Source organism: Calliopsis andreniformis, chromosome 7 (genome assembly GCF_051401765.1).
Source record: "Calliopsis andreniformis isolate RMS-2024a chromosome 7, iyCalAndr_principal, whole genome shotgun sequence".
NCBI classification, from domain to species: domain Eukaryota; kingdom Metazoa; phylum Arthropoda; class Insecta; order Hymenoptera; family Andrenidae; genus Calliopsis; species Calliopsis andreniformis.
Genome location: NC_135068.1, coordinates 13,121,157 through 13,146,994, shown reverse-complemented (window position 1 = coordinate 13,146,994; position 25,838 = coordinate 13,121,157). Strand labels below are relative to the sequence as shown.

Here is a 25,838-nt window from a genome sequence, read left to right as displayed (position 1 = left end):
ACAATTAAACTATTGTAGTGCATCGCTGCAATGCGTTCTCGCCTTAAATCTCTCTCGTGGTTGCACATATGCGTATCTGATGATTCTGATTCTGCGGTTTTAGCAGTATCTGACGTGTACAGAAGTCAAATTGCACGATCACTAGTAGGTTAGATTATAATACTGAACTTAAAAAACATTTTGTTATTCATACGAAATCGTGTAATCATGCTGGACTTATTTACTATATTTAGCAAAGGTGGTATCGTGCTCTGGTGTTTCCAAAGCACTTCGCAAATATTTGCGCCCAGCGTTAATGCATTGATACGAAGTGTCATATTGCAAGTACGTGATTACTGTCAAGGCTTTTTATTTTTTTTACTCCAGTGTTTCCATCTGGAATGCCATTGCTAATAGAGCACATTTAACAAAAATGCAATCTCCTTGAGTTTCCATAAGAAATACACTTCTATTTCTTATACAAACACTCCTAATTAATATTTATTGTGGTAATCATTTTGATATTTTTGCTTGCAGGAACGTACAGGGAATCACACATTTGAATATGATTCCTTACGCTTACAGTATAAGCTTGACAATGAATTTGAATTAGTATTCGTAGTTGCATACCAGAAAATACTACAGTTATCTTACATAGATAAGTTTTTAAATGATATCCATTTGGAGTTTAGAGATAGATTTAAAAATGAATTGGAAAGGGCTCATTGGTTTTCTAATTTTGATTTTCAAAACAATTACGAGCAAGTACTTGCTGTGGCTGAACAATGGGCAAGGACTCAGGCTAAGATACCTAAACAAATGCGTACCTTTGATGAAAGTCAGAAATCAAAAAAGACTGTTGCTAGTATGATTGAGAGAAAGGATGATAAAGATAATAAAAAACAGGGTATGTTATGCATGTATGAAGGTATTATTAAGCTGCACTATTATTTTATTTCGAGCACCTTACTTTTCATTAGCTCACAATACTCTTAATTATTTTATTTCGCCAACTATAGCTGTGTCTGTTTCTCAAATTATTTTTCTGTTGGGGGACTTTGTGATTTACAAATGGTTTTATTTATTTCTGAGTGTTAAGTATTATAAGCTGTTGTGGAACTTTGTGTAGGACTTAATATAGAATCACAAGCAATTTTCATTTAGGTAGTAATATGTCCTTTCCAATGTGGGTATCACTAACAGGAAATGGGAATCTTATTCTTCGCTTCTAGGTAAAAAGAAGAAGGGAATTAATACTAATAAAGATGATCAAAGTAAGTGATCTTGAACTTTGCATATACCATATTGTATGCTTGAGAAATTACGCTTTCGAATTAATAATATTAACATTACACAATTCATACCTAAAAATCTCTAAAGAATTTCTAATTACTAACTTCCATGTTTGACCTTCTAGTGAAAATTCAAGAGATCCCAAAACAGGATCTACCAATTAATCAAACAAATCATAATGGAGAAATAGACGAAGAGATACTAATTGCAAATCGTATGAAATTGGTTCAGAAAATGAATATTCAGAAGAAGAAAGTTGATAAACAGTGAGTATAGTAAAAGCGAAAAAGTACACGGTGTTTAAAATAATAAAAATATTCCAGGAAAAGTCCTAAACCCGAGAAGGCTGGTAAAAAGCCACGTGTCTGGGAATTAGGTGGGACCACTAAGGACCTTGCTAACTTAGAACGCACCAAAGACAAGCCTGAAGAAAGTGGTGACTTCGTGGCAGCTGATACAACAGTAAATTCTTAATTCTTAATCGCTAATTAATCTACTTTGTTATTTTTTAATAACTATTTAATGTCCATTTTAGCTAGTGGGTCAGATGAAAGGTAGTATTCGTGACTTAGAAGTCGAAAGCGACTCTGAGGAAGAGTCTGACGAGGAAATCGAAAATTCCAAGCCACAAGTACAAAAAAAGAGCAGCAGTATGTTTTCAATGTTCAAGAGTCTGGTTGGTAATAAAAGCTTAAAGCACGAGGACATGGCTCCAGTTTTGGACAAGCTAAAAGATCACCTGATTGCAAAGAACGTCGCTGCGGACATTGCTCAAAAACTGTGCGATTCTGTCGGCGTGAAGCTCGAGGGAAAGGTACTCGGGACGTTCGACAGCGTGACGAATACTGTCAAGTCAACTTTGACAGATGCGTTGGTGCAAATACTGTCGCCGAAAAGACGCGTGGATATTCTGAGAGACGCGATGGAAGCTAAAAAGCACAATAGGCCTTACGTCATGACCTTCTGCGGCGTTAATGGTGTGGGAAAATCAACGAACTTGGCGAAAATCTGTTTCTGGCTCATTGAAAATAACTTCCGCGTGTTGATAGCTGCTTGTGATACCTTTAGGTAATTTATTTTACTTCTGCTCAGATAATAAATGCGTAAGCTTAATCACGAACTCTATTTTATTCCAGAGCTGGTGCAGTCGAGCAGCTGAGGACTCATATGCGTCACTTGAATGCTCTTCACCCACCAGAGAAACATGGAAATCTATCTATGGTTCAGTTGTACGAGAAGGGATACGGAAAAGACGCAGCTGGCATAGCGATGGAAGCGATTCGGTTTGCTAAAGACTCAAAGTTCGATATAGTTCTGGTAGACACCGCTGGTAGAATGCAAGATAACGAACCATTGATGAGAGCCTTGGCTAAACTGATCAAAGTGAACGAGCCTGACTTAGTACTTTTCGTCGGCGAAGCTCTTGTTGGGAACGAAGCTGTTGATCAGTTAGTGAAATTCAATCAAGCATTGGCTGATCACAGCCAATCCAGTAATCCTCATATCATTGATGGTATCGTGTTGACCAAATTTGATACGATCGATGATAAGGTAAGTACAAATTTAAATATTTGAACATTTGAATATTTGAAAATTCGAACATTTGAAAATTTAAACATTTGAAAATTTGAATATTTGAAAATTTGAACATTTGAACACTTTGAATACTTTTCTAGGTGGGTGCAGCTATTTCTATGACGTACATTACCGGACAACCTATCGTTTTTGTTGGAACAGGACAGACATACACTGACTTGAAGTCATTAAACGCGAAAGCCGTCGTACACGCTCTGATGAAATAATTGTTGATTCGATTGGAGGCGCCATTGAACTTATCATGTGAAAAATTGAGAATATTTCATGAATTGTTATTGACAAATTCAGGGAACGAAGTCTTATTATCATTATTATTACGATTATATACAAAAATTTAGAAAGAATAATATATATTATCATGTCGAAAGATCTATTTTTCTTGATGTCCTCGCGATACAAGAAACGTGTTCTTAATTGACATCAAACGATCCGGTAAATGCTAATTGTGCAATTTTCACGAAACACTCGAGCATATTGCATCGAATCTGTTTATGTTATAAATTATTTATTGTATAAATTTATAGAAAGTTTTCTAAAAAATATAAAAATATGTAATTGAAAATGTTGTACGTTCGTTCCATGCCTTGTGTCTTTTATTTTCTACACGAAATTCAATAGCCAGGTTTTCGAAGCAACTCGAATATCTCACTTTCTTTATTATTGATTTCTGACTTGCCTTTCTAGCTACCTGTTGAATACTCGTCTTATCAAATATTCCTCTTACTAAGACATTGTTGCGTTCAAAAATATACGTTCAGACTCTTAACAAATATTATAAAATGCCTAGTGTTAACGCTAAGACTCCTGAAACGCGAAGTCTGAATAGATAACGAGGACTCGTCGCTTCAAATATGTCCCATTGGCAACTGATCACCACATCCATTCCCTTCTTTGTTTCTCGACTCCTGCGAGGACTCTTCCTCCAGTTCCCAATGGGGATCGTCATCGAACTTCTGCTCTTCAGAAATCGAGCCACAAATCGACAAGCGCATTATCAGGCCTGAAAAAGAACAGACTCGTTTATTTGCACCAACAAGCCACCAATATCCAATTGGACCTGTTACCAGTTATTAATCCCGAAACGATAGCAATTCCTAATGTAATGACAAGTGCCAATAATTGGTACCCCGCCTGCTGTCCCGCTGTCCTGTTGCTCCCAGGCGATATTCCATAATTGTCCCTCATCTCAGCCAGCCTGGCTTCAGAGCTCGGCGCTCTGGCGGGGAAGATCTAATAGGAAATATTAATGGTATTATTAACACCAGGGTAGTTAGCTCCTGTCCTCTCTCCGATTTCCCCCAATCATCTCGCGGCACGATTACTATTAGCAGTTTCAAAGTCAACTAATTGCGGCCACAGAGCTCTAGCATAACCGAGGCAAGTGCCTGTAACGGGACGTAATCCGAGGGCCACTTAAGGTAAACGTACCAATGCCTAATTGCTTAAGATGTCAAATCTCCCAGTAAGTAATCAACCTAAAACTGTATGTCCTGACATTTCAACTATGAGGTTTCAGAAACTGTGGATATTCTTTTATGACGCTAGTTTTTATTTTTATTTAGGCTACTTGATACATTAGGACTGAAGCCTAAAATTGGACAAAATTAACGTTAGCGTTCTGGTACTGGGACATTTACCTTAGCTCGGAATTTCAGGCTCTGATTTCGGCGCTCGATGGGCCTCGCTCGAGTGGCCAAGAAAAAGGGCATCGACAGCGGAGCGCAGAGAACAGCGGTCATGAGTTTCTTGTGGACGCCAAGCGGAACGTTCGTTTCATGGTTAATAGATTAAGCAATTGCTGGTTTTTGTACCTGTAGACGCGCAACTTCCCCGCCATTCAGCTTAGTTAGAAACTCACGACCAGTCGCATACTTAGCGAAGTATCCCGCGAAGTTAATTACCCGAACAGTCGAGCGATTAATTCTTGTAAGGAAGAGGGCAAGGGACTGGGGGCCAAGTTGCGAACCTCGTAAAGGGAGTAATCGTAGGAGTCTTCCGTGGCCAGGCCCGCCATCAGGGCGCCGAATACGCCGCCGAGAACACCAGGCATCCCGTGGAGATTGTGGACCCCGCAGGTGTCGTGGATACGGAGGCGTTTTTGTATCAGTGGCTGGAACAGAGATCAGAGTAGGGAGTTAGGGAAGTTTCTTTTCGAAGGGCTGCGTAGACTCTGATGAAATGCTCGAACCATTATACAGGGTGCAAACAAAATGCCTGAGGATGAGGTGAAGGTGCAGGGGGAGGGATGAAACCTACTCTGAACCTAAATCGTGAGAACGTTTTGGACTTGGTGATAACAAAATTGTCAGACTATTCAGTGAAACGAGGGAAGGATTGCACATTATATTCTCCGAAAATATGTTCCCCACTAAACTTGAATAATTACTGATAATAGCAATAACGATATATCCACATTTTACGATTGCTATCTGCTTTAAATTTTCATACAAGTTTTCGCCACGCGCTTTTTAGATACGGCTGTATTTACTGTTATGTTTTACAGTGAATGTGCCATGGAAAACCGTAGATCTACGTGAACATTAAACACAAGCGAAAGATAACAAAACAGGAAAATCTAAGTGGATGATGCGCAGAGTCGAAACAATTTTTTTCTATTTTTTTCTCGCGATTGCGTCGACTCCCACCCATAAAATATGATTACACCTACGTTATCATTTCGGTCGCGAAAATATTCTACTTTTTTACGTTCAATAACCGTGTTTATTTTTCGTTATTTTTACCATAGAATTTTGCTCCCTTCACGTGAATCCCCATGACAAGAGCTCGCGTTCTGACTGCTCGGAAGTAAAAACAGCCAGGCAGATTCTGTAAAAATCTCTGGCAAACTCGAAGCAAACATAAAGAGAAAAAAAGATTCGATTTCGTGGGCCATTTGAAAGTATAATAGAATGCCTCTTGAAGGGCTAACGTCCTAGCGACGCTCGCCCCTCAGAATTCTGCCGCGCAGAATTCCGCTCGCGGAAGGCTGTATTAGCAATCGCATTTTTCTTCGACGTCATCGAATAGCGATGGCCGATCGAGAGCACAAAAGGGCGGAGGAGAAAAAACGAAGAAAACTGGAGGGGTGGGAAAGTGGTTCCGAAACGGTTTATCCCGCTAAACGCGGCTTCGATAAGCGTCAACAGCTTCGTCCAGCTTTGCCTCCTCTCCTCCCCTCAACCGAGCAGTTTCTCTTACTTTACTGCTCGCCACTCGAACGAAACGACGCCTCTCCTGGGCGCTTTTGTTCGAGAATCTATTTGCCCAGGCCGCGGAATTCTTTTTTAACGATACTACGAGTGCCTCTTGGGGCTCCAGCGCTCGCGAAGGAACCAGCCAGCCGTGGCTGCGTCGCGCAAATTGCCAGGACAGCCTTCTGTCTTAATAGCGAATCTCTGATTAATGCGTTTCATCTGCATTTGATCCATACGTCTTCGGCAGGGGCGAGGACCGAGCGAAGAGGGAAGAACAAAGTACATAAAGAATATGAAATTACCGCGCTGGGGGCGAGGTGGACGTGAATGAATCGGAGATGATTAAAAGAACTTCCGACGAAAAAGTTCTCTAGCGATGGTTGTCCTCCGCTGAGTCAATACGGCTGGGGATCCTGATAAGGATGTACTGGAGGTCGCGGAGTTATTCGCGAAGTTCTTCGAGGTGTCTTTATGAGGGAGGCTTCGTGGACTTTAAGGGAGGTTTAATGTAGATTGGAGGGAGGTTTGAGAGTTTAATGTGTAAGGTACCTGGGCTGTTATCTAGTCTGCTTTGAAAAGTGGCTTTTGAAATAGAAGAATTAATTACCGTGAGGTACTTGTATCCCAGGACGCTGAGCACTCCTGCAAGTGAGCCCACTACTAGTGCGCCCACTGGCTCGCACATCATTCCTGTTTATACAGAAAATATTTCCTTGTTAGTGTTCGCGTGTAAACCAAAGCAATTAATTAATTATCATGGCGTTGTACCTGCCGCGGTGCCGATGGCCACGCCGCCAGCCAGCGTCGAGTTCTGGATGTGCACCATGTTGAATTTGCTGTCCTTGGAGACCAGTGCAGACGTCGCGAAAGCGATCACGCAACTGGCAGAGATAGACAGAAGGGTGTTTATAATGGCCCTCTGTTGGTCGTCTCCTTTGAGGGCAGCGCTGTTGAAAGAGGGCCAGAAGAGCCAGAGGAACACGGTCCCTGTCGTAAGCAAACCATTGGTTTCCTCTTCAAACAGGGATGCTCGTTTTCTCAAGTTATTGTCGTTTGTGCTTGGAAAATCAACGAGATATCGATGCTCTTAGGGAATATTTCATACCGATAGTCATGAAAATATTATGAGCTCAGAAAATAGATACATTTTGCTGTAACTTTGAGTCGAAAAATTATCGATCTTTGAGCTGCTGTAACTCAGTCAAAAAAAATCATAGGTGGATGAACCTGGACTCATTCGAAAGGGAAAAGCCTCTACTTTAACACTCCTGAGTTGAACTTGGTCGAAAAAAATTGTGCACTCCACGACCCGCCGAGAAATAGAAGGTAGTTTTTCTGCGAATGTTTCTCGACTTCGGGGGACTGCCAGACACTCAATGAATTTTTTCTGCAATCTTTTCTGGGTAGATATTAAAGCTGAATCCCTCCCCTGTCGAATGAGACCATGGCGAGTGCTCTACGATTTTTTTTCGCCGAGATATCGAGGTCTGAATGAAAAGTGAGCCTAGAGCCTCTGAATTACGCAGTGATCCACAACCCGAAAAAGTAGTCAAACTTTGAGCTGCTATATTTCCGTCAAAAAAAATCGCAGTGAGGTCAGCCTGGTTTCATTCTAAGGGGAAAAGCCTCCACTTTTACATCCCTGAGTTGAACTTAACCGAAAAAAATTTCCAATTCCACGACGTGCCCAGAAGGAGAGCGTACTTTCTCCCCCAAATATTTTTCAACTTCGGACGATTGTCAGGAGCCTGATGAATTTTTTTCCCCACATTTTTTGAATGCATATTAAAGTTGGAACTCTCCCCTGTCGAATGAGATAAGGCTGACCTCGCTGCGATTTTTTTTGACGGAGATGCAGTAGCTCAAAGATTGACTACTTCTTTGGGCTCTGGATCAATGGGCGATTCCATGGCTAGAGGCTCACTTTTCATTCAGAGCTCGATATCTCGGCGAAAAAAAATCGCAGTGCACTCGCCATGGTCTCATTCGACAGGGGAGGGTTCCATCTTCAATCTTTCTTTAAAAAAGGTCGAGAAAAAAATTTATCAAGTCCCTGAGAGTAGTCTGAGTTTGGAAAATATTTGGAGGTAAACAACTCTCTCTTTCTCAGCATACCGCATAGTGGAAACTTTTTCTCGGCTAAGTTTAACTGAGGGATGTTAATGAAGAGGCTTTCCTCTTTAAAATGAGACCAGGCTCACGTCTCTGCGATTTTTTTTGACAAAGTTACAGGAGTTCAAAGATAGACAATTTGACTGATCACTATAGCAAGCACAGAACCACAATATTTTCTTGAAACAATTAAAAAATGGTTAATGAACAGACCAATCATTGCAAAGATATCTGAGTTGTAAGAAGGTCCTTCCAGGTGGTGCTCCTTAGGCTTCTCCTTCACCCCAAACACGAAGCTGACAGCCAGGCCAAAGTAAGCTCCAAAAGCATGAACAAACATGCTGTCACCAGCGTCGACAGCCTATCAAAATACGAATAAATTTTTCATTTCAATTATCAAGACCAAAAGTCCACCCCTGTCGATCGATTCGCGGAGAAGACAGACTGTAAAACAAACTTCCCTTTCCTCTGACAGTGGACAAGATAATTGTATCTCTTTGGTACGACCACAGCGGTGATCTTCCCTTCGAAAACTTTCCCCATCGCTCAAGCCTACCCTTCGCCGTCATAAACTTCACAAATACGTCTATGTCAATTTTTAAAATCACCCGTGTATCGTCCATCCGCCAGAATATTTTTCAGCAGCCTCAAACTTCCAGCGATAACACGGGCCGCCAGTAAAAGTTCCAGCGTATCCCATAAACACCCCACCCCCGCCACCCCCGATCACCTTTCAGAGTAGATCGCGTTTTCGCCGCGAAAATCGACGACAGGGTGTGCTCCGCGGTCGAAACTGTAAACTCACCATCAGTATGTGCTCGCCCACGTACTTGTTCACGGTGAACATGATCAGCTCCAGGATCCCCATGAACACGAGCTGTATGTAGGTCGTCTTACCAAGCAGAGCTCCCATGGATATTAGCGGCGTGGCCACCGCAACGTCCGCGCTGAGGAGGCTGGAAGTGCAAGTCGATGATCGATACTTTCGTCATTGGCGAATGGATTTATGGTCGAAAAAGGGCGAAGAAGAGACCTGTGGGACGCGAGGCCTGCTGAATCCCTGCTGCTGCGCTATTAGTCGTGCAAGCAGGGAGTCAAAACTGGGAATCAGTATGCATAACATTCATGTGAATTTATTGATCGAACAGGAAGAGACCGTTTTGATGGTACTGGCGGTCTGTTGATGCGACTTATTTACTCTACTGCCTGTGATAACTTTCAGCGATAAACGTAATGTAAATTAGTGATATTGGTAGATGGAATTGTGTATCTTCGACATGCAAATAATCTATATTAATTTCGTTTAATCACATTTGGCTACTGCCTAAAGTGCGTCCGACTTGGAATCTTGTTTCTTCACTTTTCTGTGTCTGACTGAGGACTTATTCTACTGATTTTCCTGTTCCTGATCTGATTAACACACCTCAGTAGTAGAATGAGTACTATATCAGACACATGAAATAGACGATAGTTTTTATTTCTGAGTAGCGTAAGATATTTCAAGTAGCAGAGTTTGTAAAGTGCAATTCGATTAAACTGTCGTTCTATTTCACTGCAAGGGAAATTAGAATTTCTCTAGTCAGACGAGGGTCCCGGAAAACGAAGAACCAGCGCGTTTTCCGGCTTATTAACTATTCATGCACGCGGCCAAACACAATCCTACAAACTGGCTTTGGTATTCAACGGGACGTTCGCCTCGAATGCATTTTGCAAGGGATCTTGCAAAAATATTTTCGGACTTTTCAGCCAATCGGGACCTGATGTGTATATTACCGAAGCTGCACGAATTTATTCCTTTCCGATACACGCGTCGCCCTCGTCCCTGTAACGTCCCTGTTTTCGACATCGGTGATTCTCGCGTTGCAGCATTCACGTGCGTTTAAAGTCGCTTGTTAGACGTCGCGAAAATGCCGTTTCTTTCCACTGGCTCTCAAAATCATTCCTCAAAAAAGGTTTCTTCAGCGAGTACTTATGGAGAGTACGCTAATTCAACATTTCCTAATTGGGCCTCAAAGATACGCTACAAGTAAAGGTGCAGCGTTAATTCACTTTTTACCTGAATGTTGTATGCTTTAATTAGCGTCCTTACGTTTCTAATTTCGCGTTAATTTAAAAGAAATCCAGCCAGCGCGTTTCCACAGGCTCAGGCAAATCTCATTGTAAATGCAGTGATATAATTAATTAACAGGAAGAGTAATTGCTTTCCACCCAGAAAATACTCCCCTCGCCATAAATCCACGCACCCATTTCCACGATTATAAATCCGAAATTTATTCCCTGATCTCCTATAATAATTGAACCTGAAAAACTCCACCAACCTTCTCAAGGACAATAAGGCCTTGCTCTCCTTCTTCATCTCCATCACCCCTTCGCAGATCATGGCGACCTGGACCAAAATCGCCCCGACGAGGAACGTGAGCCCGATGGCGCTCTGGCCATATCTCCTCAGGAACGTCATGAGGAAGCCGAAGCCGATCCATATCATCACGTGGACATCTTGATACACTGAGCCGTGTTAGTGTCGGCGGAAGGAAGGCGGAGGGAAAAACAGAAATACCTTTTTGTAGGCGCATGCTTCAGCTCGCGTGCGGTTAATGAGCGCGCGCCCCTTGTTTGCTCGCCTGCTGGCTCGCCTGCTGGCTCGCCTGCTCTTCGAGTGCTGTTAATCGCGCGTTAATTGATCGCCGCAATTACGCGGCGACCAGCGTTCGCAGGAGAGGAAGGACGTTGTTTCTACTGACCGATTCGAAGATAACCGCAGACTTATGCGCGAGACATTCCCCATTCCTGCCGCCAGAATAATTCACGCCCTGGTGCAATCTGTTTGCCCTCCCGCTCGCGCGCCCGCGTGCACGGAACGGTTTAATAAGAACGCTGTGTGGGGCAAAGCGGAACTGCTTCTTTTTTCTCACGCTTTTTAGGGAAAAACTGACCTTTTTAGTGGACCTCGGAAGGAAATTTTAATGTTTAGTAAATTAGCCAATAGCTGGAGGCTTGAGATGTTAAGTGTCTCAGGAAGTGAATAGAGATAATCTTAGAATGATTCTGTATTTGAGAGCCAGAATAACGTGAGTCTATTTTTTTCGATATTGAGCTTTTTACAGGATCTAGTAAAATTAAGCTACTTTAAATACTGTGTCAAGAAATGGGTATTTTCTGTTTCTTGGGTCTCTCGAAGAATAACAAGAGGACACTTGGGTCACATTAGCTCTCAGCTGGAAAACAGTTTCTGTGAAAAACTTGAAGAGGTCTGCACGAAAGCCTTTGTCCAAAAGGAAATCGATTAACTGCTGAATATTTGCTGGGTCCTCTCGAAACGAGGCATAAATAAATCAATGTAGCGAAGGAGTCGGATTAAGAGCAGACACTCGTGGCTGTATAAAATATGTCCGTAAATCATTGAGAGATGGCTGGTCTTAGGTCACAGGCCGGTTCGAAACAGATGATTCGCGCTTCGCCCGTGGCTCATCCATCACAAAGTGTCGCCGCTTGCATTCAGCGATTCACGCGTGAATGCATAATAACCGGGAAAATCTTGCTGATACCAGGCGCCGTTTATGCAAAATGTTGGTTGTGATTGCACCGAAATTTTGAATAAAATCCTCCTGGTGTCATTAATAAGAAGACAGTAGAGCCTCGAAACTGCAGGTATTCAAGCTCAATATGCGTGCAAGTATCGAGGTTTTACTGTCTTCAGATTTTTTTTATTTTCCAAGGAAATTCTGCCTGTAATGTTCGATTGAGGAAAATTTTTCTCTCGATTGGAGAAGCTGCTCCACGATTTCCCTAGAAACTAGACGAAGATCAAAGGTGACGCGTTGTCTCTGGGGGTGATCTATTTATTTATCAGAAGTATTGCGCCTCCGCTGTCACTGCTGCAATTTATATGCGGATAACCGATGATCGAGGAGCTGAGTCGAAATTTAAGTAGGTCGAGACCACATTTCATCACGGGGAAAGCTTTTCTTCGATACGTCTCGCGTTGAGCCGCGCAGCGATGCAGGAATATAGAAAATGTAATATATCAGGAAACGAAGATTAAGAAAATCGAAATTTAATATCGCCTGGCTAAATACGCGCGCTGTATTTCTGTCGCGGGAAGAAACCTCACTTTAGGAACGATAAATCAGGGGGCACGGAATGAAGATCCATTCTGTGGTCATTGAAAAAATATTTCACGGTAGAACACAAATGAAAGAGAAAAGAAGATCTATCCTGGCTATGCATTTACGCTGGAAAACTGGTGTTCCGCTTGAAATTATTCGAGACGCGTCTAGGTAATCTATTTATCACTTGAGGCATTGCTGTCCCTGCCGTGACTTTTATACGGGAGAGGCAGCAACGACGGGAGAATCGAGAGAGCCATTTCCCTTTTTTACCCCTTTTTCCTTCGTTTTTTACCTCGTTCGCGACCATCAAACAGAAATTTTTGGTGGTCCATGGCGCCTGGGTGGGGGCGAGAACGATATTAATGCATTAGCCTATTTCCGAACATAATTGGCATCGCGACGATTTCATTGAATTATTCCTCCAATTGCCCCACTAAACATCAATGGGTGGTTTATCTGAAAATTTTCGAGCCTTTTTAAAACGTCCTCTGTGATTACAGAAATGGTTTAAAAAATATTTTTCGCTAAGTTTTTACGTGTTTACGAAGCCAGGGCGCTTCATTAGAGTTTCCTAAACTCTCGGGCTATTTTTTGATTCTTTTAAGACACGCTTGTCAAAATTTATACCAAAGTATAATCCACGGCGTAAGTTCGCGAAACTCGGGGCTAGGATCCGCATACATTGTATCAACGTTGACCCAGCCTCGGATTTGCGGTGTGAAAGTTTCTTTCGCGAGACGCCAAATTCCTGCGCGTTTTGTCACAGAGCTGCTTTCCCACTCGAAACATAAATTTCTACTTCTTCCATTACACAAACTACCAAATTTACAAGCTTCTTCCGAGGAAACGAAGCTGGGGACTAAAAAATTCGAGGCAGAAAATTTGTGTAAATCATATGACAGGTAATACAAGACGCTGAATATTTTCAGGCTTCTTCGCTAAAGAATTTTTCTCGCGCAGCGGGGAATAAATAAATAAATAAGGGAAAGAGGTTGTCCTGGTCGCGATTTAAAGAGGAGACACAGCGTGTTGTGCAAATTCCTTTTTTCTTTCACTATTTTCATGCTAACCGTTGTATCTCCGCGCGAAGGAAATTTCGTCCACGCCGGGTGAAAAGCGATTTCCATAAGAAAACACGCAGCGCGCGTGGGGACCAGCGCGATGAAATTTATAATCTTTGAAGAGCAACGAGATTACCTTACCAATTACGCTCGCCTGGCCCCCCAGGAGCTGGCTTTTATAATCTACACAAAGTATCACTTTGAAATTCAGATTCAGCTGGTTAAAGTGTTGACCACATGTTCATCTCTCGCGTGGACTAAATTCGCAAGACACTGCTGCCTCGCTTATGCGTCTAATATCACGTATAACCACGCTGTTATCGCGTTCATGCTTCAAACTCGCTTAATAAATGCTTATGAATAACATTTGCCCTCCAGTTTATGCTCGCTCCCTGGTTATCGAGTTTCTAAATTGAAAAATGTAGGCAAGGAGTCGAGGAGGAAAATTTCTGAAGAAACCGTGGTCCAGTATACAAATTCAGCAGGAATCTAAGTTTCTTCTGTGGGGATTCGCGTTTGTAAAAATAGCAGCTACTCAGGCTCGCCAATTGTCGAGCAGGCAGGCAACCAATTCTGTAATAGAGAAGGTAATCATAGCGGAGAGCGCATGCAGCAGGGCCCGACGCTCAGCAATACGATTCCCCGAAACACAATGCTGGCCTGCATCTCACAAAGAGGTTTCTGGTGTAGTGGCGCGACGTTAATATACGTACTTTATCCGAGGGAGACTCCACGGCGAAGTTAAGCCCTCCGACGACGCCTCTTTGCATCGTTATATAGGTACACGAGTTTCTCGGAATATTACGCACGCGTCTGTCGTTATCCTTTCTGGAGCGCCTGCCCCTTCTTGTATTCTCTTTCGCGATCCTTCGCCTCGGGGGTAGAAACCCCCTTGCGTCCTCTAGAGTGAGGGGTGCTTTCGGATTAAGGAACGAAACCAGCGTTTTGGACTCTAAGCTATCGTTAACTGCGAGGAGAACTGACAGGTTCAAGCTGAATTAATTAAGGAATACTCTACTGCCCTGGCTCTGTCTGACTTTAGACTTATTCTACTGAATTGGATGTGTCTGACTTTAGATTATTCTACTGACTTAGTCCTGTCCGACCCTAGACATGTTCTACTGTCTCGGCTCTCTATGACTCTAGTCTTGGTCTTCTACTGTGTGGTACTTGATTGTGTCTGACTCTAGACTTATTCTACTGATTTGATAATAATCCCACGAGGCTGTGAATGGAAGCAAGTGTTAACCTGTAAACCGCGTCCCACCCTAATTTTTAACTTCCCTGATAAACTCAATTAACTCCTCCCCAATCTGAAGCACGAAGCAGCCACGCACCCCCAATTCCCAGCAAGTTTTTTTCCCCCCACTCGGGGAGCCTCGACTCCGACAAAGTTCGTTCGTTAAATCCAGGAGCACCCCGTATACGCGACAGACAAACGAGACAGTTGAAGAAGAAGGGGCGGAAGAAACGGAGCCGAGGAAGACGGATAAGGAGAAAAAGGGGGACGAGGTGGGGGCGGTGAAAAAGAGCGAGAGGGACTTACGTGTGTACGTGCCCGGCAAAGAACTCGGTTTTCCATTTAGATGAGGCGAAAAGCTGTTCTGCCTGTTACTAGCGTCCGCCTCGGGGCCGTAATCGAACGTGGCCAAAAAACCACAGAGGAGGAAGCCCTCGATAAAGAGGAGCACGATCGCGTGCGATAGGCTGCCGCTCGTCATCCCTCCTTCCTCTCCAGGCTCCTTCAGAACGCGTGGAATAGGAGCCCCGCGGAATTACCGGCAACTGGCACCCGAGGGTGACTTTTCCACCCCCGTGAAAGCTCCTCTCACCTGACTCTAGCCATCTGCTTTAAACGTTTTGGGGTGAAGCTGTATGGACGCTGCGATCGTTTTCTACCTCTTTCAGATCGTGTATGGTGGGCTATGAGCTCCTATAGAGCAGAGTGTTTATTAACACTGCCGCGAAACGTTGATTAGTGAAGCAACTTCGTGAGGGGAGAACAGAAAAATTAGGTACACTTCGCAGAAAAACTATACTCTCTTTTTTCGCCTGTCGTGAAGTAGGAAAATTTTTTCGGAGAAGTTTAATCAAAGGATGTTAAAGTAGAGGCTTTGCCCTTTAGAATGAGACCAGGCTGACCTCGCTACGATTTTTTTTGACGGAGATACAGCAGCTCAAAGATTGACTACTTTTTCGAGCTCTGGAGCATTGCCTGGTTCAGAGCCTGCAGGCTCACTTTTCACTCAGATCTTGATATCTCGGCGAAAAAAAATCGCAGAGCATTCGCCGTGGTCTCATTCAACAGGGAAAGGTCTCAGCTTTAATATCAATCTAAAAAATGTCGGGAAAAAAATTCATCGAGTACCTGACAGTCGTCCGAAGTTGGGAAACATTCGGGGAAAAACTACCCTCTATTTCTCGAAGGGTCCTGGAGTAAAGAATTTTTTTCGATCAAGTTCAACTCAGGAATGTTAAAGTAGAGGCTTTACCCTTTAGAATGAGACCAGGCTCACCTCCCAGCGATTTTTTTTGACGGAGATACAGCAGCTCAAAAATTGACTACTTTTTTGGGTTCTGGACTAGTGGGTGATTCCGAGGTTAAAGGCTCATTCTTCATTCAGATAGTGATAATTCAGCGAAAAAAAATCGCAGAGCGCTCGTTCTGGTCTCATTCGAAAGGGAAGTGTTCCAAGTTCAATCTTCCTTTAGAAAAGATCGAGAAAAAAATTTATCAAGGTCCTGAGAGAAGTTTGAAGTCGAGAAATATTTTGAGAAAAACGACCCTCTTTTTCTTTGCGTACCGTGAAGTGGAAAATTTTTCTTGGCCAAGTTCAACTCAGGAACATTAAAGTAGGAGCTTTACCCTTTCAAATGAGACCAAGCTGACCTCGCTGCGATTTTTTTTGAAAAAGTTACAGCACTTCAAAGATTGATAACTTTTTCGGTCTCTGGATCAGAAGGTGATTCTGCAGTTGATGGTTCATTCTTCATTCAGACAGCTATAACTCAGCGAAAAAAAATCGTGGATCATTCGCTAAAGTCTCTTTTAAAAGGAGAAGCTTTGAGCTTGACATCCACTGCAAAACTAGTCCCGAAAAAAATTTTTTAAGTCCGTGACAGTCGTCTGAATTTGGAAAAGATTCGCGAAGGAACTGCCTTGTCTCTCTTGCCCTGCATTCGAGTATTAAAAAGCACTTCGGAAAATTCAATTCAGGGATGAAAAAGTAGAGGCTTTCCCTTTTAGAATGAGCCTAGGTAGATCTCGCTGCGATTATTTTTCGCGAAGTTACGGTAGTTGAAAGATCGACAAATTTTCAGTCCAAAACCAGAGATATTTGAATTTTACTGCGAAGTGTACCTGATAAGTTTGATAAAAATTTCCATAAAGAATATAAAACTGTAGCTTTTATTCTTCAACTCACCGATTGAATTTCTTTTCTCTGAAATATCTACCGATTTGCTTCAGCGAAGATTAGAACTCGTCAATGACTGTTATAGGTCCAGAGTCAGCAAAGCCCCAGGACGACCGAAAACGGGCTACAGACTGTCTAGCGCCGTAAAGAGGAGGAGTTCATCCTCAAACGAATCGCAAAGTAGACAGAAAGACGTAGGAAAGTCGTCTCCGACGGCGGGAGTTTTCAGTGATATGTCAAGTATTTAAACGAACAGAGCTCTGGCGCTCACCTAATGCATCCTGAATCCGTTTAACAGGCAATCCTCGTCGGAAAGGAAGCTGCAGGTAACCGACGTTCCTATAGTTCCTGCAGCTCTCGCCGTTTATTGGAATCCGATCTCGTAACTCACACGATACTCGATCCAGAGTGTCAGGGATCGACAAGCTTTTGCATCTCGAAGCAGCCAGGCCTGGGTGGGGGGAGCTCTTTTGAATACCCGATAAAGATCAGTGTCGTCGCTTTTAAAGAGCAAGAGGTCAGGCCAGCAGGTTAGCGACTCCCTTTCCCTCCTCGCCTCCTCGAGAGCATCGCAACGAGCATGTTTGTCGAACAGGCGAATTCTAATGAATTCGATTCTAAAGGAAAAAGAAGACGTTCTCTTCCCTCTCTTTTCACGGAATAAATGTTTGCTGCCAAAGATGAAAGGTACTTTGATCGACGGAGTAACTGTTCGAAAAATTTCCTGGGAATAATTGTTTCTGAGTGGATCTCTCGTAGATCTTGAATAGATAACGCAGACATAAAGGTAATGAAGAAATGCGAGAGGTACTGCGGGAGTGTACACGATGAAAGCATTCACGATCGTGTTGCTGGGTGAACGTAAAACTTTAATGGCCAGATGGAAACGACACGGGGGAAGATGGCGTGCAGCGGGATTTAATGACTACGTTTGATATTTTGCAGATAAAAATTACGGGCCATATTCAGATGGCTGAGAAATGCTCCTGGAGCCACGTGTCTGCTGTTTTTCACGCTCCTGTTCTTTTTTTCACTGCTTGTAATTGCTCGGTCATTTTTTGAAATTATAGCGGAAGCTTTTCTACGGGGTGTCTCGAATTTCTGAGACTTAGAAAAATAATTCCAATTCCTTCAACTAAGAAATCGAAGAATTTTCTATTATCATTTCTAAGATTATCTCTAATTATTCACTAACTTCAACATTAACCATGGCATTAGCGCCACGTTATTCGCGTTCTGAAAGCGACAAAGTAAATAGTAGGAGCACATGCATGGATTATACGCCCCTATGTTGAATAATCCTCCTGGTTTAGAAGGTCAAAGTAATTTTAATTAATGAATCTCGCGGAAAAGTCCACTGCAGTGTATTTATTATTAAGCAAAAGATGCTTCATTTTGCTGATTTTCGATGTTAGTCACCATATAAATGCAAGTAGAGGTAAGTCCCTTTTAGATTATGATTTTGTGATAACAGAATGTTTAAATACCACAATTCTCCATTAAAAAACGAGTCAAAACAGTGCACTAAATTTTCATATTACAAGTATTTTACTCTCTACTGTGCGCTGTCTGTCCATAACTTGCCACGACTACTGTGTCCACTTCCAATGTCAAATCTTGAAAGCCATTTATCTCTAAAAGAAAGGCGCTCAGAAAAGGACTTCACTCCATCTGTTCGACTCGTTTTTTAATGAAGAATAATTCTCCTTTCACTTTCGGTACAAAGTTCATCCCGCAGCTCACGATCAGGACAGATCAGAGTCCCTGAAACGGGACTCGAGCTTTGTTTCGTTTTTTCTCGAGCCAGCGAGATAGAGAGTCTGAAGAACTAATTTCTCGCGGGACGAATATAAATACGGAATTAAGTAATTCGATTTACTCACTCGGATAAATTCGTAACGAGTCATCCTCGAGCTCCTTGACGTGCTCCTTGACGTGCTCCTTGCCGTGGCTCCCTAAAAGTTTAATTACTCCGTCATACGGCACGTGACACGCGGGAAAATTTTATGAATTCTAGTGAACCTGTCGTGGGAGACCGCGGCAGCCTCCTCTTTTTTACCCGTTACGTTCCTCCTTTGACTTCGAAATGAAAGCCCTCTCCCGATGCTTGCCCGCTCGTAAGTCTTTGTTCAAGTACAAACAGTAAAAGCTCGAAGGGGACCCTTCGGAGTACAACTCGGCGAACTAAAGTGGAACGTAAGCGGATCCCTCTTTCTTTTTTTATTGGGACGTAAGACGCAGCAATTTTACTGTAACTCGCGGGAGGATAAGTTAAAAGGACAAGGGAAAGGAATTATTGTTTCTCTACCGCCGCTGATTTACTTCACTTAAGTCCATTAATTAATGATTCTATTTAGGCCATAGGAATAAACAGTAAAGGTATGTATTTGAAAATTTTAAGGCTCGAAAATTTGAATATTTGAAAATATGAAAGCTCGAGAATTTAAATATTTGAAATTTGAAAATTTGAATATTTGAATATTTGAATATTTGAAAATTTGAATATTTGAATATTTGAAAATTTGAAAATTTGAATATTTGAATATTTAAAAATTTGAAAGTTCGTAAATTTAAATATTTCAAAATTTAAAAGTTCGAAAATTTAAATATTTGAAAATTGCAGCAGTTACTTCAGGAACATCTAGTACATACGAACTATTGACTGAAAAATCAGGGAAAAGTTGAAGCCCCCTCGAAGTAATTTTTACTGCTGGAGTGATTTTGTTGGTGAAAAGTTTGGGTACGATTTTTTTTCGTTATTATGGAAACGGTTTGTCCTGCCTAACGGGAATTGTCAAAAATTAATATGGAATGCATGCTCACAATTTTCGAAACGATGTCTAGCAAACAGTGACCGACGATAAGAGAGGATGCTCTACGTTCTCTGATAAGTTACGATATTACACAGTTCAGCGTATGAGAATGGATACTGACCTGTGCGATTTTTCAGCAAATTAACGTTCGCCTCTGGACCGTATGTCATCAGCGCTCCCATTAGCACAATTAGGACGACTTGGACGAAGAAGAGCAGGCATACTTGCTGCTTTTGACTTGTGGAGAACATTCCCTGTTCGTGGAAGAGAGACACAAAATAGCGAAAATAAATATCTTTAATATTGCCTCACATTTCTATTAATAAATCGAAACCTCTGTTTTTAAACGTGTCACTAAATTCTATATTTGCGTTGCAACATTTCCCTCATGAGAATATTCCAAAGTCCCCAGTGTAGTCGCTCGTGGCTCAAGCTCTAATTGAAGATCGTCCCCAAACGAAGGTTCGGTAATCTATTAATCGCTTATAGAGATAATATTTGTAAGGCAAATCGCGACCGCGCGGTCCACCGACCTATAGAGAGGCGATTCGAATTTAATGAGATCGTATGACGTTAAAGCTGAAATTCCAGTTGCGACATTCTCGGTCATGTCATTTCCAACGAGTTTCCGTTTTTCACCTGTCGATAGAGCGATCATGTGTCAGTGAGTGAAAACGCTGCAGCCTGCGACTCTCATTTAATAACACTGGAATCAATTAACCGTATACAATGAAAGCTATTCAATATAAAGTACCCGAAAATCGTATTACAAATAAATGCTTCGGGAATAATGAGAGCTCCACTTGTTTGCAATTGTCAAAGTGTTTGCTAAAGCTTTTTCGTGTTTCATCAAAACTCGCGATTTTTCTATTAATACAAGCGGTGTCTCTTTTTCATTTCGAGCCGATTAAAATAAACGCGAGGGCTCCACTAAAATGAATTTCAGTCAGGTAGTCAGTTGGAACCATGGTGGAGAAGCTTCGTTCCACCATTTTTCGATTCGTTTTCCCCTCACGCGAGATCCAACAGCGAGCAGAAGTTTGACGTTGCTGAAGTATCGTTGATGCAATACCTTTCCCATCTTGATCTGGATACCCTTATTTGGTCGACCCGAAATGCTCGCTCCTCCTCACTGGCTGTCGATCATCTCACATGCTCGCACAAGCGCGTACACTCGCCGCGACACGTCGCGTTTTTATCGTTTCTCGATCCCGTGCCACCGCTGCGAAATCCAGTCGCGTCGACGAGCAACTCGGTTCTCAGAGGGTCCCTTAATTTGGACGATGACAACGAATGAAGGGGGGCAATGATCAGCGATGGACTCGGTGCAAGTCAGAGGGACCTATCACTTTGCCTGCCACGCTCATTGACAATTCTAGCGCAGTGATTCTTCACTTTCGTGCATATTTTCTGACGATTCTAATTGACACTGCTCGTGAATTTTGTGCCAGGCGAAGTGCTAAACGGTGACTAGGGAATTGTGAGTTGGTAAGCAGATGTTTTAACAGTGACAGAAAGGGGGCCTGATTTTTTATCAATTTTTTTAGCATGTCTATTTTCTGCAACTCTTTTTATAGAATAATTCCCACTGCTAGACAAGAAACAAATACGTCAATGGCCTGACGCATTGAGGATCAATTTGCAGCTGTTGTGGCCATATCGATCAAGACTCTTCTCCGCTGATTCAAGGAGGACCGCGTCACGCGACCGTCATGTGCATTAAAAATAAGAACGAGCTCCTCCGAGCATTGTTTGCGCAACTACATACGGAATAACAAAGTCGTGGAAGATATTTTCGTGCAGGAAGCTCTCACAGAGAATACTTTATGAAGAACTCGTCAATAAGAGAAACAGAGTATACAAAATACTGGAAGTTGAAGCTCTGGAGTAACTAAAAATAAAATTATTCCGCCTTGATTCTCCCAGGTAAAGAGCTATCTAAGTCTCGATCGCGTACAGAGGAACGATCCAGCTTAAAGAAAGGATGCAACGAGAAGAACAAGCCATGGCGTATCTACCGAAAAATGCAGAAGAAAAATTCAGAGTGCGCTTCTCGGTATTTATACGTTAAAAACACAGCGATTCCTTTTTTTATTCCCTCTTGGCCCGCATAAAAAGCGGGTTGATTGCGAGCCGCGCAATTATTTCCAGTCGGAAGGGCTCGCCTGGCGGAATAGCTTTTCGATGGAAACAGAGGCGAATCACGGCTGTAGACACTGCAGGGGATTATACGGAAACTGCTTTCATAAATTATGCGATTTATCTTAGAGAGAGCGTCTCCTTTTTTCGGAATAACGATGAGCTCGACTGCTTCGAATAATAAACGAGTGACGCCCTCTCGCGACGAAGATTGCACGAAAATCAATCTGCCACGTTCAATATTGGCTCGATCAAATATTTCCTTGACCAGAAACCGAATTTCCCTTCCTTTTAGCGCCGCATCGCAGGCCCAGTCACGAACTCGTTTAAGTTTCAGACTCACTGCTTTCTTTCCACCCTGGGGGCTGCTCTTTGGAGACACTGATTTTTGGGCAGGCTTCACCCTCTAAATCCACACAATTCTCATCCCTTTCTGCCACTTGTTGGAACATCTATTAGCAACTATGCGGTCCCTCAGCGAACCTCGAAAGTTGCAAGACTCGAGCACTCTCAGAATTCTCTATTCACTCTCGGTTTTCGAACGATCGTTCAGCCACGCGTCCCGAGGCTCAGCTGCACTGCGAGTTTCCACGATGTTGCTATCGTGGTCTATATAAACTCCATGAATTAGCAACAATTGGCATTTTTACATAATTCCATGAGATCGCGTCCTCGAGTTTTCCAGAAATAGGCGCGCTCTGGAGGATCCCACGGCGCGCGGATTTTTTAAAATGAAACACGAAACCGTCTCAGCCGTCGACAATTAGCCAGGCTAATTGAAAGTAGGCCGCCAGGGAATGAGGATTTATTGTGTCCAGCGCGCCTCTGGACGCTAATGACCATGACGACAATGACGACGAGAAGGTCAACGAGTGCCTGGAAAATGGCGTGGACGAGGGACGGTGGCTTGAGACAATCGGCTTTGAGGAAGATGGAATTTTTAATTTCGCGACGAGGAGAGTGCTTCTTCCTCGGAGGACCTAGCTGCAGCAATGGCGGAAGATTTTAGTCTTCAAGGACTTGCAATCAAACAGAACGCGCCTTTTCTATTCGAACCCTCGGTTTGAGTCCCCCTGTATATCAACTTTTTGAAATTGAAGTGAAACTAGATTTCCAGAAGCATCAACACTCGAAACGTCGCCTACAAATTATGTTGGATTACAGGCAGTGGAATTCGCGCTAATTGGACTCTATTTACAAATTCGATTTAATGTATCCCCACTGTACGTCGATTCCCTCCGTTTAATTAACGACAGGAGGAATGAATAACGCGTGGGTAAATTTTCTGCAGGGAAATTTGACAAGCCCTGGATATTTTTACAGAATTCTTCTTCCATGAAATGTTTCCGTTTAAAACGGGTCCATTTTACTCAATAAATTCTGGCCAAGTATTAAGCGCGTGTTGCTGAAAACGTGCACCATTAAAAACGGTAACGTTTTCACGAGCGCGATCGGTGAGAGCGACCGTAAAGTTCGGCGGCGTTTCAACGTGGCCGATTAGCCGGAAAACAGGCGATCGTGATCGATATCGTTTCATAAATTCGCCGAGGTACGTACCGACGATCGTCGATGGAGATATTTATTATATTTATGAGCTACTTACAGGAACACATTTCACGGGGAGCTTACCGCGTCTCTCCAGAAAAGCCTCGATGGAACTCGACCACCTCGCGTCGTAATTTATGCCGTCATATCAGCAACTTTTCCTTCGAATTCGCGCTAAGCCGATCCTCTAGATATTTTCTGCCGAATTCTTGCAAATTCTGCCAAATTCTTGACGAAAAGAGCAAAACTGTTCTTCGTCGGAACTCGAGTTAATCGTTTTTCCACGGCAACTAAAAAATATTTACGAAAGCTTTCAGAGTGAACGCGGCGACGGAGGTCCCCAGACTGTGCCCCCGAAGACAGACGAAGCAGAACTCGCGGCGCAAATAAATGCTCAATGCCGACAGATGACACGCGATCGATTTACAGTAGAATTAGAATCAACTAGACAGACTAGTCTCATTGTATACGTATATTATTATGCTCACTGGAGACCGAAGAAAGAGTCTGGCTGTGGAATAAATAGGTTGAAAATGTTGTGTATTTCTCTTTATGAAGTTGGCGAGTCGAATTTCAGAGGGCACTGATCTCTCTGCAGTCAGAGTAGCAAATAAAATAGTACTTGGCAGAGCAAGAGATTCCAAAATTAAATTACTCCAGTATCCTCCCGATTTATTTCTACTAGAACTTTTCTATTCTCTCCAAAATTAGGTGCTTTCTAGAAAAGGAAGGTTTAAATCTGAACATTGGGGAAAATAAAAATTTCAGAAGCTATTTCGCAATTGCTTTACAAATAACCATGGAAACTCCACTTTTAGGTGTACTTAATTCATGGACAAATATTTCCATATTTACCTTCGGGAATGTATTCAGCAAACAGGTCGTTCCCTTTCAGTAGTGATTTTACTGTTACCAATTTGCTCCGCTGTTTTCAGAGGCATCGATGTTGGACACTTGTTCTCGTCGATAAGTGCAAGGCAAATAGAAGGTATTTTTGGATCGTGTATCGCGGAAAAAAAAAAGAAAAAAGTAATTATTCTTTAAAAACCCGCGAAGAATTCTAATTCTTACCATTTTTGCTGCAATGAAACTCAATCACTCCACAAGCACACATTCAGAAAGTCGAATCACTCTTCAATCAATCGCCTCTCCTCTTCCAGGGAAAACTTCAGCTCCTTTTCCTCGACGATTTATTTATTATTGTTAGATCTTACAAAAGAACATATAATACATATTACAGCTTGACAGTAAATCCATAAGTAGTTTTATGAAACCTTAACTTATCCGTAGCGTACTTACAATCGTAGCTTAAATAATGATCGTAAACCTGGTGTTCTCGTAAAACGATGAGTATACATGCGCGCAACACGTGAACAGAGAACCGTATACGATCGCGTTTCGACGTCCCTGGAATTTAGAAGCTATCTGTATGATCGTTACGAAAAGATAAAAAACGAAGGAACGCTGTCCCCGCGGTTGTTTCGTGCACGAATACTCGTGACGAGAAACGAACCGCGGTCGAAAAGAGCAGAAAACTATGTAAAAAAGGATTAGAACAGTTACGCTCCTCCTTTCAGACTTTTCTTTTTCGCTCGCGCGAACACGCGTACTCGTTCGCCATTTTTAATTACTCGAGCTTAACGATAAATCCGTAAAACTGTGATCAGGCGGACCATGAATCCATGTTAATGAGCATCCTAACGACTAACACCGAACTTTCCTTATCTTTGGTACCTACGATGCTTAATATTTTCTCCAGTGGATCCGAGTGAATCAGTGACTGAGTGAGTGAGTGAAAGAGAGAGAGAAAGATAGACTCGTTAGTTGTACTTAGCCTAACTTACACGATATCCTATGCTCGAGAATCATTGAAAAAACTTCGAACGTCTCTTAAACAGCTTGTCTCGATCGTAGAGAACGCGCGAGAAACGCCATGGGAACCATCATGGCGTCGTGGGGACTCGACTTCCGGTCACAAGAGGAATAACGTGGCGCACGCGGTAACCCCGTTCGCTGATAATTTCAATCTCTTCATTTTCCCATCTTTTCTCTCTCTCTATACCTAGCTTCCATATTTCCCTCTAGTTTGTCTCCCATTTTGTACGCGCGCGTGCGTCTCGATTGAGAACAGACGTCGTGCCACAAAATGCCATCGTGCAGGACGCTTGGATGACGATGTACGACGAAGTCGACGAAGAACAATGACGATGAAACTGTGTTAGGCTATATTAAGCGCTGGCGAGTGGCGAGGACTCTGATATTTCAGAAAAATCAACCCTTGGATATATCTAGTTTAAAAAAGAAGCGTTGGAAAGTGTTTCCAGTAAAATTTCTCGAAAAGCTTCGAACCTCGAACCCCTCGCCACCCCCTGCGCTATCTACGATACTGAATAGAGAGTAGAGTAGAGTAGAAAAAATTGTGCGCGAGCGATCGGCGTGATTTGGGTTGATTAGGGCTCGTCTCGCCCTCCGTAACTTCTCCATCAACTTACCCCATACCGTCTCCGGTCATTTTGCAGTCCGACCATTTATATATACTATATATATATATATCGCGATACTATATATATTCATGACGATA

General features: G+C 42.6%; 2 protein-coding genes and 1 long non-coding RNA gene across 10 annotated transcripts; 1 reads left to right on the top strand and 2 right to left on the bottom strand.

The window, feature by feature from the left end:
• The first annotated feature begins 109 nt into the window (after positions 1-109).
• Positions 110-3,430, top strand: Srpralpha (signal recognition particle receptor alpha). 2 transcript variants are annotated; one of them, XM_076381874.1, is made up of 8 exons: positions 110-324; positions 517-886; positions 1,212-1,253; positions 1,397-1,538; positions 1,596-1,734; positions 1,808-2,340; positions 2,409-2,823; positions 2,949-3,430. In XM_076381874.1, the coding sequence occupies exons 1-8, from the start codon at positions 208-210 to the stop codon at positions 3,072-3,074; spliced, it is 1,884 nt and encodes a 627-aa protein (XP_076237989.1). In that variant the 5' UTR covers positions 110-207; the 3' UTR covers positions 3,075-3,430. The 2 variants fall into 2 exon arrangements, with proteins under 2 accessions (XP_076237989.1, XP_076237990.1); XM_076381875.1 differs by lacking the exon at positions 1,212-1,253.
• Positions 3,431-3,504: 74 nt separating this feature from the next.
• Rh50 (Rhesus blood group-associated glycoprotein Rh50) lies at positions 3,505-23,559 on the bottom strand. Of its 7 annotated transcripts, none has more exons than XM_076381876.1 (12): positions 22,196-22,286; positions 20,646-20,843; positions 19,695-19,827; positions 18,644-18,715; positions 10,493-10,679; positions 8,980-9,130; positions 8,388-8,535; positions 6,831-7,049; positions 6,670-6,752; positions 4,835-4,978; positions 3,933-4,098; positions 3,505-3,868 (listed from the first exon to the last, which is right to left on the bottom strand). In XM_076381876.1, the coding sequence occupies exons 2-12, from the start codon at positions 20,652-20,654 to the stop codon at positions 3,714-3,716; spliced, it is 1,467 nt and encodes a 488-aa protein (XP_076237991.1). In that variant the 5' UTR covers positions 20,655-20,843; positions 22,196-22,286; the 3' UTR covers positions 3,505-3,713. The 7 variants fall into 7 exon arrangements, with proteins under 7 accessions (XP_076237991.1, XP_076237995.1, XP_076237994.1 ...); XM_076381880.1 differs by having other exon boundaries at positions 10,493-10,670; XM_076381879.1 differs by having other exon boundaries at positions 20,646-20,795; positions 22,196-22,281.
• On the bottom strand, positions 23,521-24,349 carry LOC143181481 (uncharacterized). The gene is made up of 2 exons (XR_013002281.1): positions 24,113-24,349; positions 23,521-23,547 (listed from the first exon to the last, which is right to left on the bottom strand). It is a non-coding gene; the product is annotated as an uncharacterized LOC143181481 (long non-coding RNA).
• Between the last annotated feature and the right edge of the window lie 1,489 nt (positions 24,350-25,838).